Source organism: Typopeltis vanoorti, chromosome 17, assembly GCF_054136105.1.
Source record: "Typopeltis vanoorti isolate ZY-2024b chromosome 17, IOZ_Tvanoo_1.0, whole genome shotgun sequence".
In the NCBI taxonomy this organism is placed as follows: Eukaryota; Metazoa; Arthropoda; class Arachnida; order Uropygi; family Thelyphonidae; genus Typopeltis; species Typopeltis vanoorti.
The window spans coordinates 98,871,879-98,890,461 of NC_143565.1; the positions used below are offsets into that span (position 1 = coordinate 98,871,879).

Sequence of the window (18,583 nt, forward strand, 5' to 3'; positions counted from 1 at the left end):
AAATATAATTTTTTTTTAACCTTTATTTTTATTTTAGTAAAGTCTCTTAACTGTTTTTACAAAGTAACAGACAAAAGGAAATTCAATTTTAGTTCGCAAAGCTAAGAAATTCCATTACATTATATAAAGTGTTTCTATCCTAACAGTGTCATAGTCGGTTGGTGACAAAGAACTAGTTCTCACTTATTCTCTGGAAATCAACTGTTCATTTTTTAAAGTTTAAAAAAATCCATTTTTTTAACTTTTAAGAATACATAGTTCATCACTTATTAAATTTTAAAATTAAACAATCTTCACAAATAATGAAAATAATTATATAATGTAGTGTACAATGAATAAATGCACAGCAATTTCTTTTGATGCACCCAGTTGAAATGTATATAAAATAGTTCAAAAAAAAAAAAAAACAAAGTACTTGGATGTATAAATTCATATAATTTATAATATAAATTCATAAAAAATGCTGAGGAAATTTTAGAAACTTCTCCCTTAACTAAATGACAACAACCAGTAGTTTAAGTGTGAAACTATTTTACATCAGAGGGTGGTGTGAAAAGTTCTCGGCCTCAACCATAGATGGCAAAACTATAGGCAAGAGATTTTTTTTTCTAAGTTGGTACATCTGTCATAAGCATCCATGACTTGAAATTGCAAGTCATTCTATTGAGTAGTTTGTTTGCCTGAAGCAAAAGTTTGTCTGTCTGTATCTTGTGAAATGGATAAAATTGAGTATCGTGTCGTTATAAAATTCTTTGTAAAAGAAGGTTTAATGGCAAAAGAAATTCATTCGAAGTTCATAAAAGTTTATGGGTGCTCTTCTCCCTCATTTTTGACAATTAAGAAATGGGCTGCCAAGTTTAAACATTGCCATACCAGCCTTGAAGATGATCCATCCATGTAAAGGACGTCCGAAAAGTGTAACACCAGAAATCATTGATCAAGTGCACGATATGGTATTGGATAACCGATAAGTCAAAGTGCGTGAAATTGCTGAGACTATAGGCATTTCAAATGTGTAGGATATATTTTGCATGAAGAATTGGATATGAAAAAACTTAGCACAAGATGGGTGCTGTGCTTGCTCACAGCAGATCAATGCTTGGAGCGTTTTAACAAGAAGAAACTGATTTTTTGCATCGATTTTTTACTATGGATGAGACTTGGATTCACCATTACACACCAGAATCCAAACAGCAGTCAAAACAGTGGACAGAAGCTGGATGTTCAGCACCAAAGAAGACAAAGTCAGTTCCATCAGCAGGAAAGGTCATGAAATTGGTGTTTTGGGATGCTAAAGGCATTTTGTTTATTAATTATCTTGAAAAGGGTAAAACAATAACCAGGGAATATTATTCTGATCTTTTAACCAGACTAGATGAAAAAATTCGTGAGAAAAGACCCTGTTTGCAGAAGAAAAAATCTTCATTCATCAGGACAATGCACCTGCCCACAAAGGTGTTTTGGCAATGTGAAAATTAAGGAATCTGAAATATGAATTGTTGAAACAACCACCCTATTCCCCAGATTTAGCTCTCTCTGACTTCTAAAATTCCCAAAACTAAAATTCTTCCTCACTGGTCAGCATTTTTCTTTAAATCAAGAGGTGATTACAGCTGTAAAGGGATATTTTGCTGATCTTACTGAGAACCCCTACAGGGATGGTCTAATGATGCTGGAACATTACTGGAATAAATGTATTAGTCTTAAGGGAGATTGTGTTGAAAAATAAAAATAATTTTGAAATTAGAAATTTGTTTTTTCATTGTTAGGCTGAGAACTTTTCAGACTACCCTTGTAATTTTATCAGTTTTTTGTTTCCCCTCTTGTTCTTATTGAACTGATCATCTGAACAGAAAAATTTAAAATTTTTTGCTGCTCGGCATAAGTACAATTAACAATAAGCATGTCTACTAACTGCAATCTCAATAATAAAACTTCCACCAACTGTGCCGTATAAATATAATTATTAATATATTTGTTCTCTACTTAAAATATTTATAAATTGCCACACACATTACCATGTTTGCATGTGACTGACGAGGCATTGCTTCAGATGCATACTGATAGAGAAATTTGTTAAACTGGGATGACGCAAGTCGATCTCTCATTTCAACATCATGTATGAGCAAAACTTGTCGGGAAGCTTGTTCTGTGTTTTCTGGATAGATTTCATGTCTGACACGTACCTAAAATATTAAAATTCCATATTTAAATAAACTGTGGTATATGCAGGTCATTATTAAAAATATCAATACTAGCTGTTACCGATAAAAAAAAATATAGAATAAAATTATTTTAAAAATAAAATAACACAAGGTACATCACTGGGAGGAAACTTCAATAATAGTCTATATGGAATGAGAAGAATTTGTGGGAGTTTCAAATCAATGTAAAGTCCTCTGCTTCTTGATGCATGTTCCTTTATTAGGTATTTACCTGGATATAGAATGAACGAGGATTGGCTAGAATTTTAGAAATAAGCCAACTAAACTGTATTCAATATTTCCTGAAATAATAAATAAAAATTATCATACAACATGATGAAATGTTGTGTGAGCTGTGACGTTGCTCAATTAAACAAAGTAACTACTTTTTTTTTGACAGTGAAACAGTCATCTACTGAAAATCCAATCTCAGCAAAATGGAATATAGCACATCAATGTAAAAGAAGTAGAACTAATAGAAGAATTGGGGAGGTAGCATGCTAACATATATTGGTATTACTAAGTTAGAGAACATAGAGTTCTCCAACTTAGTGCTCAAAGTTCAGTTTGGGGTCCTTATGTATATTTAACATTTTTATCAATAATTTAGATTCATGTATTAAAAGTAAAATTTGTTAAACTGGGAAGATGCAAGCTGATCTCTCTTTTCAATATCATGTATGAGCAAAACTTTGATTTGTTTTTGATTAAGTAAAATTAGACAGAGTAGTAAATTAGCCTTTGAGATTTCTCTGGTTATGCAGAAATTAAGATGTTGGAAGTTTTTTCCAACTTGGTTAGACTATAATATAGTAAATTTAGTTTAATCCTTTATCCAAGTGTAAACAAACAAAGTTTGCACCTGAACTATCTTCAGTACTGAGGCAACTCATGGTAAAGGTGGACTAACCTCTCATCACTTGTCTTAGTATCTCCCATAATGCAAAGCATATCTCCTTTTGGAGATGTATAATGCATTAAGGGAAGGGCCACTACTCAGACCAGTTTCGACCTTTACTGAGGGTCTCGTTAGTGGGAGTCAGACCCAGAAGTGGTAATACTAAGGTGGAAGTTATGGAGAAATCATATTTACCTATACGAGTTGCCAAAAGGTGTCTCACCTTATTATTAAATTACTCTGGATGTCACTACCTCTGGGTCTGGTTCCCACTGATGAGACCTCAATAAAGGTCGAAACCGGTCTGGGTAGTGGCCCTTCCCTTAATGCATAGCATCATGCATGTCCACAAGGAGATGTGATTTGCATTATAGGAGATACTAAGACAAGATGAGAGCTTAGTCCACCTTTACCACGAGTTGCCTCAGACTTGAAGATACTTCAGGTGCAAACTTTGTTTGCTTACACTTGGATAAAGGATTAAACTAAATTTATTATATTATAGTCTAACCAAGTGTAAAAAAACTTCCAACATCTTTCTCTAAATCCAGAGTAATTTAATAATAAGGTGAGACACCTTTTGGCAGCTTCTATAGGTAAATATTATTTCTCCATTACTTAGTATCACCACCTCTGGGACTGGCTCCCACTGATGTGACCTCAATAAAGGTCAAAACTGGTCTGGGTAGTGGCCCTTCCCTCAATGCATAGCATTATACATGTCCTCCAGATTATGGGATACTACGGCAAGTGATGAGAAGTTATACCACCATTCCCACAAGTTGCCCCAGTTTCTGAAAGATACTTCAGGTGCAAACTTTGTTTGCATACACTTGGATAAAGGATTAAACTAAATTTATTATATTATAGTCTAACCAAGTGGGAAAATACTTTCAACATCTTTCTCTAAATCTAGGGTAATTTAATAATAAGGTGAGATACCTTTTGGCAACTTCTCCATTACTTCCACCTTAGTATCTCTGGGTCTGGCTCCCAGACCTCAATAAAGGCTGAAACCAGTCTGGATAGTGGCCCTTCCCTTAATGCATAGCATTATACATGTCCACAAGGAGATGTGTTTTGCATTATGGGAGATACTAAGACAAGTGATGAGAGCTTAGTCCACCTTTATGAATTGCCTCTGTCCTGAAGATACTTCAGGCGCAAAGTTTGTTTGCTTACACGTGGATAAAGGATTAAACTAAATTTATTAGATTAATGCAGAAATTAAGAGTTCTAGTGTGAAAACCACATAATTATTCTACAATTCAATAGTTAACAGTCTGGCTCCCATCCTTGGTATCCCTTCTGGATTTGGCTCTGACCTACAGCTTGCTTCCTGGAGAATAGAGCAGCTCTGTTTGGTGGTGAGTTTGCCTGTTACTGAGTGGAATCACCACTGAGTCTCCTGTCTTGGAGTGATGAGTTTAGTAGTGATTGTTTAGAATCAATCAGTGAGATATGAAGCCATCTTATTGATCACTCTGTGTTTGAAGAGGTATCCCTGCACCTTAACATACCTCAACAACCCGGTTGCTGGGTTGTCACGGCACATTGGGGATGTCCTCTCGGCTGTACTACTTTGTAGGTCTCCTGGATTAAACCTACTAACCAACAACAGCTGTGGTCCTCCATTCATATTGGGGGTTGGATGGTTTTGCCCAGGTAGTCTCAATATGCCTGAAACAGTGGTGTCAGGATTATGTAGCAGGCCCTCAAGTATCGTCAGTTCATGACTGCTATAAAGAAACTCAATGTAGAAATTGCTTGAATATTGCTACTTGGAATGTAAAAGGATGAATAAATGTGGGAAATTGGCTAATGTGATGAGAGAGATGGAGAGATTGAATATTAGTATACTAGGAATAAGTGAAACCTTTTGGAAAGGATCATCAGATTTTGAGTCGAAACTTCCAAATGGCAAGATATATAAAGTATATATGTCAGGAGGTGAAATATCAAGGAGAGGTGTAGCATTCATTGTAGAGAAGAAAACTAATAAAAACATTATCCATGTCATGAAAAAATCAGATAAAGTAATGGCAATTCTAGCAAAGTCTAAACCTAGAGATATGCTGATCATTCAAATATATGCTCCTACAGAACAGCATGAGGAAGCAGAAATAGATAACATATATGATGAAATAGAATGATGTATAAAGGAAGTTGGAAGCAAAAAAGATCGAGTTATTCTCTCTGATCCAACTGGAATGCAAAAGTTGGATCAGAGAGAACATCTACACATGTGGATCCATTTGGACTTGGAATTCAGAATGAGAGAGGACAAAAACTGACTGATTTCTGTAACAAGTACAGTCTCATCATAACTAACACTTATTTTGATCAAAAACCAACAGCAAGCTACACATGAGAAAGTCCACAGGTGGAAGATACAAGAATCAATTAGACTATATTGTGGTTAGTAAACATTACTTCAATTGAATATGAAACTCAAAAGTGACGGCAAGTGCTGACTGTGAATTTGATCATAGACTGGTCTTAATGAAGATGAATATTCGCCTGAAAAAAATAAAAATTAAAAGACGGTAACTCCTAAAATAGGATCTGCAAATGGTAGAAAATCTAATAGTAAAATCAAAATTTAATGAAACTGTTTCAGAACTGCTGTTTGCACAGTTGCAAAATGAAAATGAACCTTCTCAGTGGAATAGACTACAAGCAGCTGTCATAACATCTGCTAAATACCACATCGATAAATAAGAAAGAAAAAACCGTGCATAACACAAGAAGTAATCACCCTTATCGATGAAAGAAGAATATGGAGGTAAGGAGCAAATGAAGAAGAAAGATTAAGATATAAAACATTGGCTAAAAGAATCAAACAGTTATTATTATTATTATTATTATTTTGACACCTCCAGGGAGTCCAAAGACTCATCGAGGGAGAGTGTGCCGACAGCATCGAACGATTGGCCCCCTTCCAACTACTAACCGCGCTCAAACTTACTTAACTGAGCCATTAGTAGCAGAGGCTCTACCAATCAACCAATGCAGTGCACGTAGATAGAAGAATTACAAAATAGGAACAAAACCAGAGAAGCATTCTTGAAAGTGAAAGAACTTAATGGAAAAGCAAAACATACACAGTCTAATAACAACAAGGACAAAGATGAAAACATAATCATTGATAAGGAAAAGATAAATGGAAGATAGGTGGAGTAATTCTCAGATCTCTATGATGATAATGGTAACATGATAGATGATTCACGACACCTTAAGTTAAACGTACCAACAGATACCACTCTACTGACAAGAAAGAAGATAGAACACTTAATTAAAAATCTTCCTAATAATAAATCCCCTGGATGCGATAACATCCCAGCTGAGCTGCTGAAAGCTTTGACTGGCTATAATAACAACTATTTAGTGGAATCCATTCAGGACATCTATAAAACAACAGAATTACCTGAAGTTTTTACAACAACTATCTGCATACCAATTCCAAAATAAAATAATGCACAAAATTGCAATGATTACAGAACTGTGAGCCTAATATCCCATGCATCTAAAATTATTTTAACCATTGTTAACAAAGAAATTGAAAGAGCCTTACTTAGTGAATTGAGTGAACAACAGAAAGGCTCCAGAAGAGGAATGGGAACCATTAATGCTATGCTGGAACTAAAAATACTAATAGAAAGATCACTTGAAAGAAATAGGAATATTTACATATGCTTCATGGACTTTCAGAAGGCCTTTGACCAGCTAAAACATAATAAAATGTTCAATATATTAGATAAATTAGACATAGAAGATCATGTACTTAAGCTTATAAAAAGCAGAACATGCAGCTGTTTAACTCTGAGACTTCTGTAGTGAAAATGAAAAGAGGAGTTAGACAGGACTGCATCCTTTCACCAAATCTATTTAATATTTACAGTGAGACAGTGATGAAAAAGATTGAAAAACAAAATATAGGAATCAGTATCAATGGTATAAAACACAACAATCTTAGATATGCTGATGATACCATTCTAATACAAGAAATCAGAAACAAATTAATCAAATTACTAATTGAAGAAAGTAAAGAGTTTGGATTAGATATAAATGCAAAAAAGACCAAATTTATGAAAATTGCAAAAGAAAACAGATCCAAGCCAGAAATATTCATAAACAATATGAAAATTGAACATACAACAGAATACAAATATTTAGGTACCTACTTTAGTGCAGATGGAAAGCAAGATAAAGAAATAAAATAAGAACAGCCGTAGCTAAAGATGCCTTCTGGAAAAATAATGATCTGCTCAGAAGTTCTGTGGGTATCGAGACAAAGAAAAGAAGGATAAGAACGTTAGTGTGGCCAGTTTTCACATATGGAAGAGAGACCTGGGTATTCAAGAAGAGAGTAAGACATAATGGCCTTTAAAATGTGGTGCTATAGGAGAGCTCTGAAAATCTCATGGACAGAACATGTGACAAATACAGATGTCCTACAGAGAATGAGAACACAGAGATCTTTATTGCAGGAAATGATCCATAGAAAGATGAGATTGGTAGGACATGCACTTAAAGGTTCAGCAGGACAAAGGATACTAACAGTTTTAGAAGGAAAAATTATGGGAAAAGGTTCAAGAGATAAAGAACGAAGGACATGGCTTGACGATATAAGTTCATGGACAGGTTCATATGGCTATGCAGAAACAAAAAGGAAAGCCACCAACAGATGAATAAACTATGTGAAGAGAGAGAGAGAGAGAGAGAGATACAAAGGCAATTAATGTGAAATCATTAGCTTCTAGTCATGTATGTACTTCATATGCAAACTTTGTTTCCGCGTGATTTGCAACCAAGTAAAATTTCTAATACTAATATCATGTTCCATCAAAGATATACAAATTCACATGGATAGAAGACAGAAGGAATAAGAAAAGTGTCACTGACAACATCATTGTTGATAGTGGCATCTCCATTGCTGTCTCAAGATACAAGCATATACAAGGGCCACTAATGGGCAGGGATGCACAACATACAACTACTCCTTGTCAAGTAAACCCTACATTCCTGGTATGGATTGTTTTCACAAAAAGGGCTCTGGGCAAAACCAGTGAGTATTCCTGCTACAGAGGAACACCATCCTGGTTGGAGCAAATGCTAACGACACTAGGTGGTAGATGTTCTTCATTCCCTGGTGAAATACCACTGCCCAGTTTATTGGAGTTCTGAAGTGGCAAATACCATGTTTGGTTTCCAAAGCAAAGATTCCAATGTCCATTCCCTAACCCCACTTTCTTTCTCTTTCTCTCTCTCCTCCAAACAATGTGAGTGATACCCTTCAAGGCAATGACAGACATACTTAGAGACTCATAACCTCCTCCATTTGAAGGGCACATCAGTTAAAATGGTGGTGCCATAGGCTGGCCGCCTGCTGGAGCCAGGAGGCCTCTTGATCAATTGGTGCATAATCCCACTACCACATACTTAACCAGGTTGCACATGGAGTCTGAGTAGTGGTATGTGGGGAGCACCGTCAAGGCCATGTAATTACATGGAGACTGGTTTCTCAATGCACAATATAAACCATTCCTTGTCAAGTAATCCCAAGAGTCTTATTTTCTCTCACTGCAGATCCCCCCACTATATCTCTCTATCTAACCAAACTTATGAGAATGCTCACAAACAATAACACTGACAATGTAATAAAAGTGAATTGCTTTCATTAACTAATCCCATCAAAAAAAGTCACACCACAACCAGTCTAACACCCAAACCATGCCAGAATCTCTTCACCAAAAACTAACTTTACCACTTTACTAACATCTGTTGCATTAACACCAACACGAATGATGTTCACCATCACTTGCAGTCTTCCAGAACGGACATCTTATTCCAAACAGAAACCCAGATTGCAGCTACTTCTACTACTGTCCACCTCTAGTATACTTTAATTGTATCTACACTTTGTAAAAAAAAAAAAAATCACTTTGTGATTTTTTTTTTCACCACACAGGTGTCACCTGTGCCTTTGTGAAATCTGACATAGCCTGCCAGAGAATGGCTAATTGTTTAACAGTTCTGCCATTGGATTTAATACATAGTTTTTAATTTATTCTCATATTGCTGAAGGAATGCAACTACTAGGGAATTGGGATCATCAAGAAAAAAAAGTGAATCATGTACAATATACAGCATTTCTTTAATCAAAGTTTAAGAAAAAGCTATAGAATTTGTTTGGATAGCAGCTAATTTTCTAAACCAGGAAATTTCGAATTTTTGATCTGTTGGTCTAAAATTTTCATCTGCACATATTTATAATATGTTCATTATGAAGATTTCAGGTGATTTACATTAATTTAAGCTAATGTAACCTTTCAAAATTTAAATGTTAATTCTAGAATTTTATAATTTCATGCTCGTTTAGTTCTTTTTCACAATTCCCACCATTTCCTTCAATTCTGTTTCCAGTGAATTTTTTTTTTCCTGTTCCCCACAATTTTCTTTTATTTCCCATGATTTTTCCATTTATTTTCAGGAATTTCCTGCAATTTCCTTTTGTTATATCTTTGGCTATTTATGTCTTGATCGTGTCATCATTTGCTGGGAAATTCAATTTGCTATCATAAAGATTTTCAGCTTTTACTATTTGTAATAATGAGCTTAAAATAGCATTAGTTCTGTGGCACATTTTTGTAGTTTGTTATAGTGCATTATTTTGATGTGTTTGCAATAGAACATGTCTATTGTATTGACATTCAGGATAATTGTGGACTTTTCAATCTTTACTAAAACAAGCTCTCAGTGAACATGGTGCCTTCCAGCCATTTGAATTGAGTTCTGTGATCGATTTAAACTTAGCATGGCAGTCCTTTTATGACAGTGCTGGCATTTGTGTATAGCATTTTAAGCAAAGTATATAAGGAATTGTATTATTTTTTAGTATCTTTTCATTTCAAATTTATCATTATTTTACTGTGATGGTGGATGCATTTCCATCATAATGGAATCTCGCCACATTCGTTTTGAAAGGTTTCTAATTTTCTGAACTCACTATCCTGATGTAGATTGGTCAAGGAGATCCTTGCTTAATTATATCAACTAACATTACATACTGACTGAGTCACATGAAAGCCTCAATGAAAAAAGAGTGTTAGCACGTTTGCTGCCATGCTACTTCGGCATAGTCTGTTCCCGTAAGCCGAGCAATTTCACTTCTTCAAGTTCAGTATGGTAATCTTGTTGCTGGCGGTAAGCATCATACGAGTATACTCGTAGTTAGCTTGTGCAGAGCATATACCATCTATGAGAATACACAGTTTTAATGCTAGCTCCACAAGCCAAGCATTTTCACTTCTTCAAGGTCAGTACAGTAATCTCGTTGTCGGTGGTAAGCATCATACGACTATACTCGTAGCTGGCTTGTGTGGCCGGTTTACCAACTACGAGTATACTTGTAGTTGGCAGCGAACGTGTTAATGATAGAGATGAAATGGATGGGAGAATTTGGATGATGTAAACTATAATTCAAAACAACAAAACAGCAAACCAATGCAAACATCATTATAGTGTATGAGATATGTGCTCAGGTAGAAGGCAGATATTTTGAGATACTATTATAAGAACTTTATTAATGTATTTCTTAAAATAACTGAATAAGATGATAATAAAACATTTTTGCTGTAACTCTTATCTCTGAAATAAATGTTTCACTTTTTTTTTTTAATTGCAAAATCCCCATACTTGTTAGAAATCAGATCCATACCAAAAGCATGGATCTCGTTTCTAATTCTTAAGTTAGGCAGATTCATCTTGGAGAATCCTGTATATTTATTCCACAAAAAATTGTTTAAAAAAAATTTTTTGTTAGTGTTCCACTGAAATTAAAAAATTTTATCAATATTGACATGAATGCATTTAGTAATCCTAATGGAATATGGATCAGCAGTAGGCAACCTTTGAAAATTAAATATCCACAAATAGTGGTGAAAGATAATTACTGACAGTAAACACTGAGGAACACTAAAAGAAAGGACTGAGCTGCAATGAAATTGCTACAGACATTCATTATTATTAATTTTTTAATGACAATAGCATGTACAAGGGGGTTGCTCCTTTAAATCTTTGTTTTGATGTGTAAATGGAATTGCATAACTTGTTAAGTCTCATTAGGAACAATATTTGGCTAATAAGAGCATATGCAGTATTCCAAAATTCACAAATTTGTGAGCATAGAATGAAAATTAATTCTGAACAGTTATTTCTAAAAATAAATCATCAATAAAAACAATACCTTGTTCATTTGAATTTCTATTAAAACATCATGCTGTCTGTGTTTTCCACCTTGGGCTTGCCAAGTTGGTGTTGATGTCCTGAAAGATGGTGGTGAAGACTGGGGACTCCAATAAACTTCCTTAGTAAATCCTTTGGAATATCCCACATTTGATCCTTGCAGATTGAAATGGAGCACGCCACCATGTGTGGTATGTATGGGTGATCCTGTTGGACTTTTGTATGGCTCACCATACCTAAATTTAAATAAGACAGATGTAGAAATTTATCAGTTAAACATACAAGGGAATATACTAGATACAAAAATAACTATATCAAAATGAAAAAAAGTATTAAATTATTATTCTCATCTTTCCTTTAACATATTAGGCTCAGAGTCAGTTCCTAGACAGTAGCTTGGCTTAGAAACTCAAATAACTCTGTGATAGAATGCTCACTTTTATCGTTGTTGAAAGTTTTTCCACTTGGTTATACTATAAATTAAAGATACCAAGTAATTATATACAGGCAACCCTCGGTTTAGGACAGTTCAATTCATGGAGATTCACAATAATGCCGGATGTCTGTGAGTGCTTTCTTACTGTAGTGTGGTCTGGCTGAAAAACGATGCTAGCAGGCACTCTAGTGTTTGAGTGTTTACCGAGCTACTACAACATATATGTATCAAACCTAGTTTTACTGTTGAATCTACCTAATTGTTCTATTTAATTTTTTTTTACATACATACATATTTAAATTGATAAAGTATGTAATTACATACTATGTCTGATAAAAGAAGTGCAGAAAAGTTAGCAGAACTTGGTGTTAAGAAGTCGAGGAAATCAATCACACTTGAAAAGAAGATGGAGGTAATTCAAAGAATGGAGGATGGGCAGACACGTGCTTATGTCTGTAGAAGTATGAACTTACCTCCATCAACTGTTATTACAATTATGAAAATGCAGATAGAATAAAACAGCTGCGCAACAATCTACGGCAGTACTAAATGCAAAACATGCAAGTTATAGCAGGGGTAAACTTCATGAAAAAAATGGAAAAATTATTATCATTATGGGTGGATGACTTGAATCAGAAAAACATTCCTCTGATGCAGGCTGTTATAGCTGAGAAAGCAAAAACAATTTTTGATGATCTTAAAAAGAGAGATGGAGACGAAGAAACGGTTTTAGGAAGCGAAGGTTGGTTCATGAGATTTAAGTCTCAAAGTAAGTGCCATAGTGTCAAATTATGTGGTGAGGCGGCAAGTGCAGATGTTGGCAGCGGCTGCTTTTCCTAAAGAATTTCAACACTGTGTAGAACAAGGACGTTATCCTCCTGATCTCATTTTTAATGAGACGGGGCTCAACTTGGAAAAATCGCCACCATTCACTTTTATTTCCTGTGAAGAACGTTCCGCTCCAGGTTTAAAAGCTGCAAAAGATAGACTTATGCTTTTGTTGGGTGTAAATGTCTCCGGAACTTTGAAACTTAAACCAATGTTGGTGTACCATTCACAGACACTTGCCTTTAACCAATTTTTCAAATACTTTTAACAACCACTCCAGGTATATTAATTCATCTGTAGTTTGCTTCCTCTGCCTTGGTGCTACCTTTATGCAATGGAGCTATCTTACCCTCTTTCCACTTCCCTGGAACCCTGCCAGAGCTGAGACTTAGAGAGAACAACTTCAACTTTATCACGCAGTCCACGGGCTGACATGCCATCTAGTCCCACTGCTGTGTTCCCATTTATATATTTTTTTAATATGCTGAATACCTCCTCTTCATATACCTCAATTTTGATATGCATCTCTGTCACATCAGCAACTGCAAAATCTTCATCTGGATGATACACACCTTTGCAAAATGATCACTCAGCAAAAACTATTACTTTTGCCTCTGTCACCTTCCTACCATCAGTATTGTTTAAAGTCATCCTACCATAGTAATTTATCCTCTTACTTGCTACATAATGAAAACACTCTTTTGAGTTTACTTTGGTCTGCTTAGCATGCTGATCACTTTTCTTTATGTTCCTCTGCAGTTTTTTTTTTTTTTTTTTTTTTCCCGGCTCTCGCTTTATATCTCTACTCATCCACTTAATTCCAAGTTGGTTTATTCTCCTGACCTGGAGTATGCGGCTGTCTGATTCTGCTTCTCTCAAGCAATCCCTGACCACTTCCCATGCACTAGTGACATTCTTTCCTTGTAGCTTCTCGAGTGATGGCCCTGCTCTAAGATGACTTCTATGCCTGTCGTAATTATCAGCTCTATAGTTGAACATAAACCCTATCTTGACAGAGAATTCCACATTTTTGACAACTTCTGCAAATAATAATAATAATAGGACTGCATGACTCTCCCCAATTAAAAGCAGAATGTCTATCTTGATTATGGATATATCTTCTGATGCTATTATCAGATCCCATCATTCTCTCAAAACCCTTGTCCCCCCCCCCATAGCATGTTGTTTCATGTAATTATCCCTTAGTAACTGTATAACCCCCCCATTCTCCCTGCAATCTATGCCCCGATAGTAAAACTATACATGACATCTATATTTCCCTACGGACCCGCTGATCTCTAGCAACACCTAACAATATATTTTGTCCTACTGGTCTCTATTTCACACCAGACAGCCTCAAATGAACCATCTCCCAGAGACCTAAAATACTCTAACTTGTAATTTTTTTCATTGTAATTCTTCAGCTATCATCAGCAATACACCACCTCCTGTCCTATTTCCTCTATCTTCCGTGAAAATACAATATACCCTTTACATTCTATCCCAATCCCTGTAACTATATCATTATTTGTCAATCAGATCTCACTGATACCTATAATTTTTGGCCAAGTCGAGCTGACCAATGCCAAAAACTCCTCTCCCTTATTCCTGATACTTCTTGCATTTGTGTACATTTCAACATCACCTTATACCCACGGTTACTCTCGCATGATATTATTACCAACCTATTCGAATTGGAAACCTCTGAAATCACAGTTGCATAATGATTTTGGTATATATGCTCATTTATCACAGAGGTGGTTAGACACAATCTTGATTGTATCCTCCTTAATATATCTAGTTTTCCTGGTTTTTGCACTTCCAAACTCTCACTAAACAACACTTTTTATAAACATCTAACTCCAGAACCATTTAAATGTAGTCCGTCAGGCATATATAAGTTCTTTCGTCCATCAAATTCACTCCATACATCAATAAACTGCACACCATTCCTCCTGCAGAATTTTCTCATTGACTCATTAGCAATCATGGCAAAACTCATTAGTAATCACTGCAAAACTATGCAGAAATAAGATTTAAAGTGAGAGTCTTATTGTTATTATCAAGTTTACTAGAGGTAACCCACAAAAAACATTGTATACAGCAATAATAATTCTTATTTATAAAAGAGGAATGTGATCAAGGGTGCGTATCTTGATGGTAGAAAAATCAATCAGAAACATGAAATGTGGAAAGGCCAAAAATGCTCAAATCTATGTCTTTATAGATTTGATATATAGCACACCATTATATATTATAGTATATAGCATAGTTCAGGAGGCTTGGCTATAAGATTGAATTCAAATGATTGGAGTAAAGCTCATATATCCATGTATAAAAAAAGAACAAGCTAGATTCTGCAGAGGATCAGATTTTCACTTTGTGTTAAAATATCAATGCATAAGTATTAGACAGTAGAAGCTAATTAAAAGAACTAAAACTTTTATCTAAGTGTGACCAAACAAAGTTTGAATGTGAAGTATCTTCATGATTAGGTTACTTGACTATAGAGACTAATGACTTCACATTAATTGCCTTAGTATCTCATAATGCAAAACAAATTCTTTCAGGTGTGTATAATGCTATGCATTATAGGAAGGGCCACTAAACCTTTATTGAGGTATGAGGGGATAGCTCTCCAAAAACTCTGAGTGACCATAAAGGATCACTACTAAACTCATCACTCCAGGACAGGAAACTCCACCCAGTGACAGGCAAAAACCAGTCACCACACAGAACCTCTCTACTTCCTGGGAAGCAAGCTACCATCAATGGGAGCCAGACCCAAAAGAGATACCAAGGTCCTTATTAGTCCTTATAAGGACTGGCTTAAAGGAGTGAAGCAAGAATGCTTTTTATCTTCCCTGTTATCTGTAGAGGACAGTGTAGGGATAAGGTGTTATTGAGCTATTAAAGCTCAATAACATGGCAGGAGGGTAACAGCAATAGCCAAGCCTCAGTTAGGACTTCATTGGTTACAGCATTGCCATCCATTACCCTCCAAGATTATTAATCACCGCATATCACGGTCGATTCTCCTTTCCATATTGAGATACCACGGTTGAAGTAATTCAAAATTCATATATTTCTCATATGCAAGTAATGAAATGGCGTAATACCTTATTATTAAAATGCTTTGGATTAGAGATAGTTGTTGAAACATTTTTTGCTTGGTTATAGATTAAATTAAAGATGCCAAGAAATTCTATTCTTGTTTAATCCTTCATCCAAGTGTAAGCAAACAAAGTTTCTGCATTTGAGGTTTATTTGATCATACAAAAAATGAAGGAATTAAACCAAGACCCAAATAATAGGGAAAACAACATAAGAACAACTGGATGAAATATGTCAACAGAACCAAATTGCAGTATAAAGATTCAGAAAAAGATGACCAGATTGCTCATTAAAATGATTTACTGTATAGCTTCTGGGGTCAAAATTAACCACAGTAGGCTAAATTCTTAAAACAAATGATGATTTCACTCTTGCTGTGAGGCCATAAAACCCTGCCAATTAAAAAAAAAAAATTCAAAGTGTGAATAACTGGCCTTAAGCTACTCAAATTAAAGCATGTAACATATTTGCAGACTCACAGTTCCACATTCATTAATTACCTGCTCAGTTTTAAAAAAAAAAAACTGAGAAATACAGCAGAGGTGGTTATATCCACAGGAACAACCAAATCAAATATCAATCAGGAAAGATGATGATAAACATTAGAGTAAGGGAACACAAAAAAATACATCAGGAACCATGACTATAGTTACTTTGGGCTAGCAGACTATCACAGTCTTCTACATAGGACACATTTGAGAAGACAAGGAATGCAAAGAAACATATTTATACAGAAAGAAACATAAAGATGATCAATTCTTTCTAGAATCAGCCTCAGTTCTAAAAGATGTGCCCAAAAATCTCAACACAGATGGCTTCTTAGGCTGCCAAAAATCTGAAAGAATGTAATGCTTAACTCCCTAACAGCCAGGACATGTATACACACACACACATGCATCCAGCAAAACTTGGATATGATGCATATTATCTGTTGAAAGAACGTGAATAAGAAGTGCAAGTTGGCTGTCATCTCCATTGCAAAATGCAATAAGCCTTCAGAAATTATATGCACAATACAACAATTTATTTCAAATATTTTGTATTAGAAATAACATTAGCTTGCTTGTTGTAAAACCCAATCATTGTAATCAGTGGCAGCTTGTGGCTTGAAATCGTGTGGGTGCTGCAACTTTTGAAATATACATACACACTGTAAGTACAGTGTATACGTGTTTGGATAAAATATCAAAATTATGGTAAAAATTTTAAAAAAAATTAAACATGAAAAAATATTATTTATTATCAATAAAATCATACAGTTTGATACAATTCAAAATTACTTAAAAATAAAATATATTCTTCTTGTTTTGTTTCATGAAAAAACATTGTTTATTATCAATAAAATTATATAGTTTGGTATAATTCAAAATTACTTGAAAATAAAATCCATTCTTCTTATTTGTTTAGAGCGAAAAGGTCGATACCTTGATATTTGTGTGACTGTTGACGGATTTTTTCTCCGTTGAAATCATCACAAGAGCATTTAGTGCTCCTCAGAAATGTTTTTATTCTCTTTAATGTTGAAAATCAGTGTTCAGGCTCTGATGTAGTCATAGGAATTGTCAAGAGAATTTTTATCAATACAGGAATTTCACTAAAAACACAATTTAAATTATTTTCTGTTATAAATATTAACAAGTCAATTAATTTACAATAATCATGCATGTCGGGTGTACTGTAGAATACCTTGAAGTTCAGTTTCAAGTTTTTCCTTGTTGATCATGGGATATATTGTGTTTACTCTGTAAACACGATGAGCACTATGAACACTCTACTACTGGCGCAAACTGCATATAAACAACAGTGGAACTGTGTAACGGACAGTGCCACATTATGCTAATAGCTCACATCTCACTGTGACGTGCATATGCTTGCACTTAGCAATATGACACTGTGGTAAACACAGTGCTGCTGGCATCCTTTGCCCTCCTAAGTGCTACAAGATGGATTTTTATTATTTTTTATACAAAAATAAGAGAACTGTATAGGATTGTTGATGATAAAATTAAATATTACAAGAAAATATAAATAAATTAATAAATATATTTATATATCGAGAAAAATTGGGGGTACTGCAGTTCCGCAGCGCCTATGCATGAGCCACCCCTGATTATAATATCAGTCAGTTCTTATTTCACTTTCCTGAAGAAACACATGAAACTAGAAGAGAGAGAGATTAAAACTTAATAAATTTCAGCAAACAATCTCCATGAGGTAAATATATGAGATATTACTTTCAACATGTTTCCCATCTCCATAACATTATTAGCTTCCCACCTAAGAATGAAAACATAGTCATGTACAATCTCTAATTATAGTATGCATGTATGCACATCAGCTGTATAATTTGTCATTTAGGAAAAATAACTTAGTTCTAAAATATATCACTCATTCACAGAGGTTAATATTTTAATGAATGATAACCTTTTAGACAATGATATACACTAACACTGAGTGAGAGACTGAAGATTGAAAGAATATAATTAAATACCTTTCTTTCCTATCATCCTGAATTTTTACATGCTTTGTCTTGATCTCTAAAATTAAATCAATAACAATATTTAAAAATTAAATAAACAGTAATTAGGAAATAAACATGCTTGATTATTACTTAGAACTTATTAGATAAATAATTTTACAAAAATGCATTCAACAGTAAATAATACAATTATTATGTATTGTGAGAAATGGAAAGAAAAATTATAACAGAAGATCATATGGATAATTTTAAACCATGTATAGAAGAGGTAGACATAGTAACGATAATCCACAAAGCTTTAAAAATTAGTACTGTGGCCTGAATTCTTCGATGAAGAAATTAAACCACTCTGTTAAGCTATGATTTAGATATACATA

The 18,583-nt window shown here is 34.6% G+C and overlaps 1 protein-coding gene across 1 annotated transcript in view; it reads right to left on the bottom strand.

Annotated features, from left to right (window-relative positions):
* The window catches only part of Atg2 (Autophagy-related 2), a 616,887-nt gene that overhangs the window by 111,857 nt on the left and 486,447 nt on the right, over positions 1–18,583 (bottom strand). The window contains exons 32-34 of the mRNA XM_090407292.1: positions 18,219–18,264; positions 11,351–11,585; positions 2,019–2,186 (exon numbers count right to left, since the gene is read on the bottom strand). Of these exons, the coding sequence (XP_090263418.1) occupies positions 2,019–2,186; positions 11,351–11,585; positions 18,219–18,264 (449 nt within the window). The remainder of the gene's footprint in view (positions 1–2,018; positions 2,187–11,350; positions 11,586–18,218; positions 18,265–18,583) is intronic.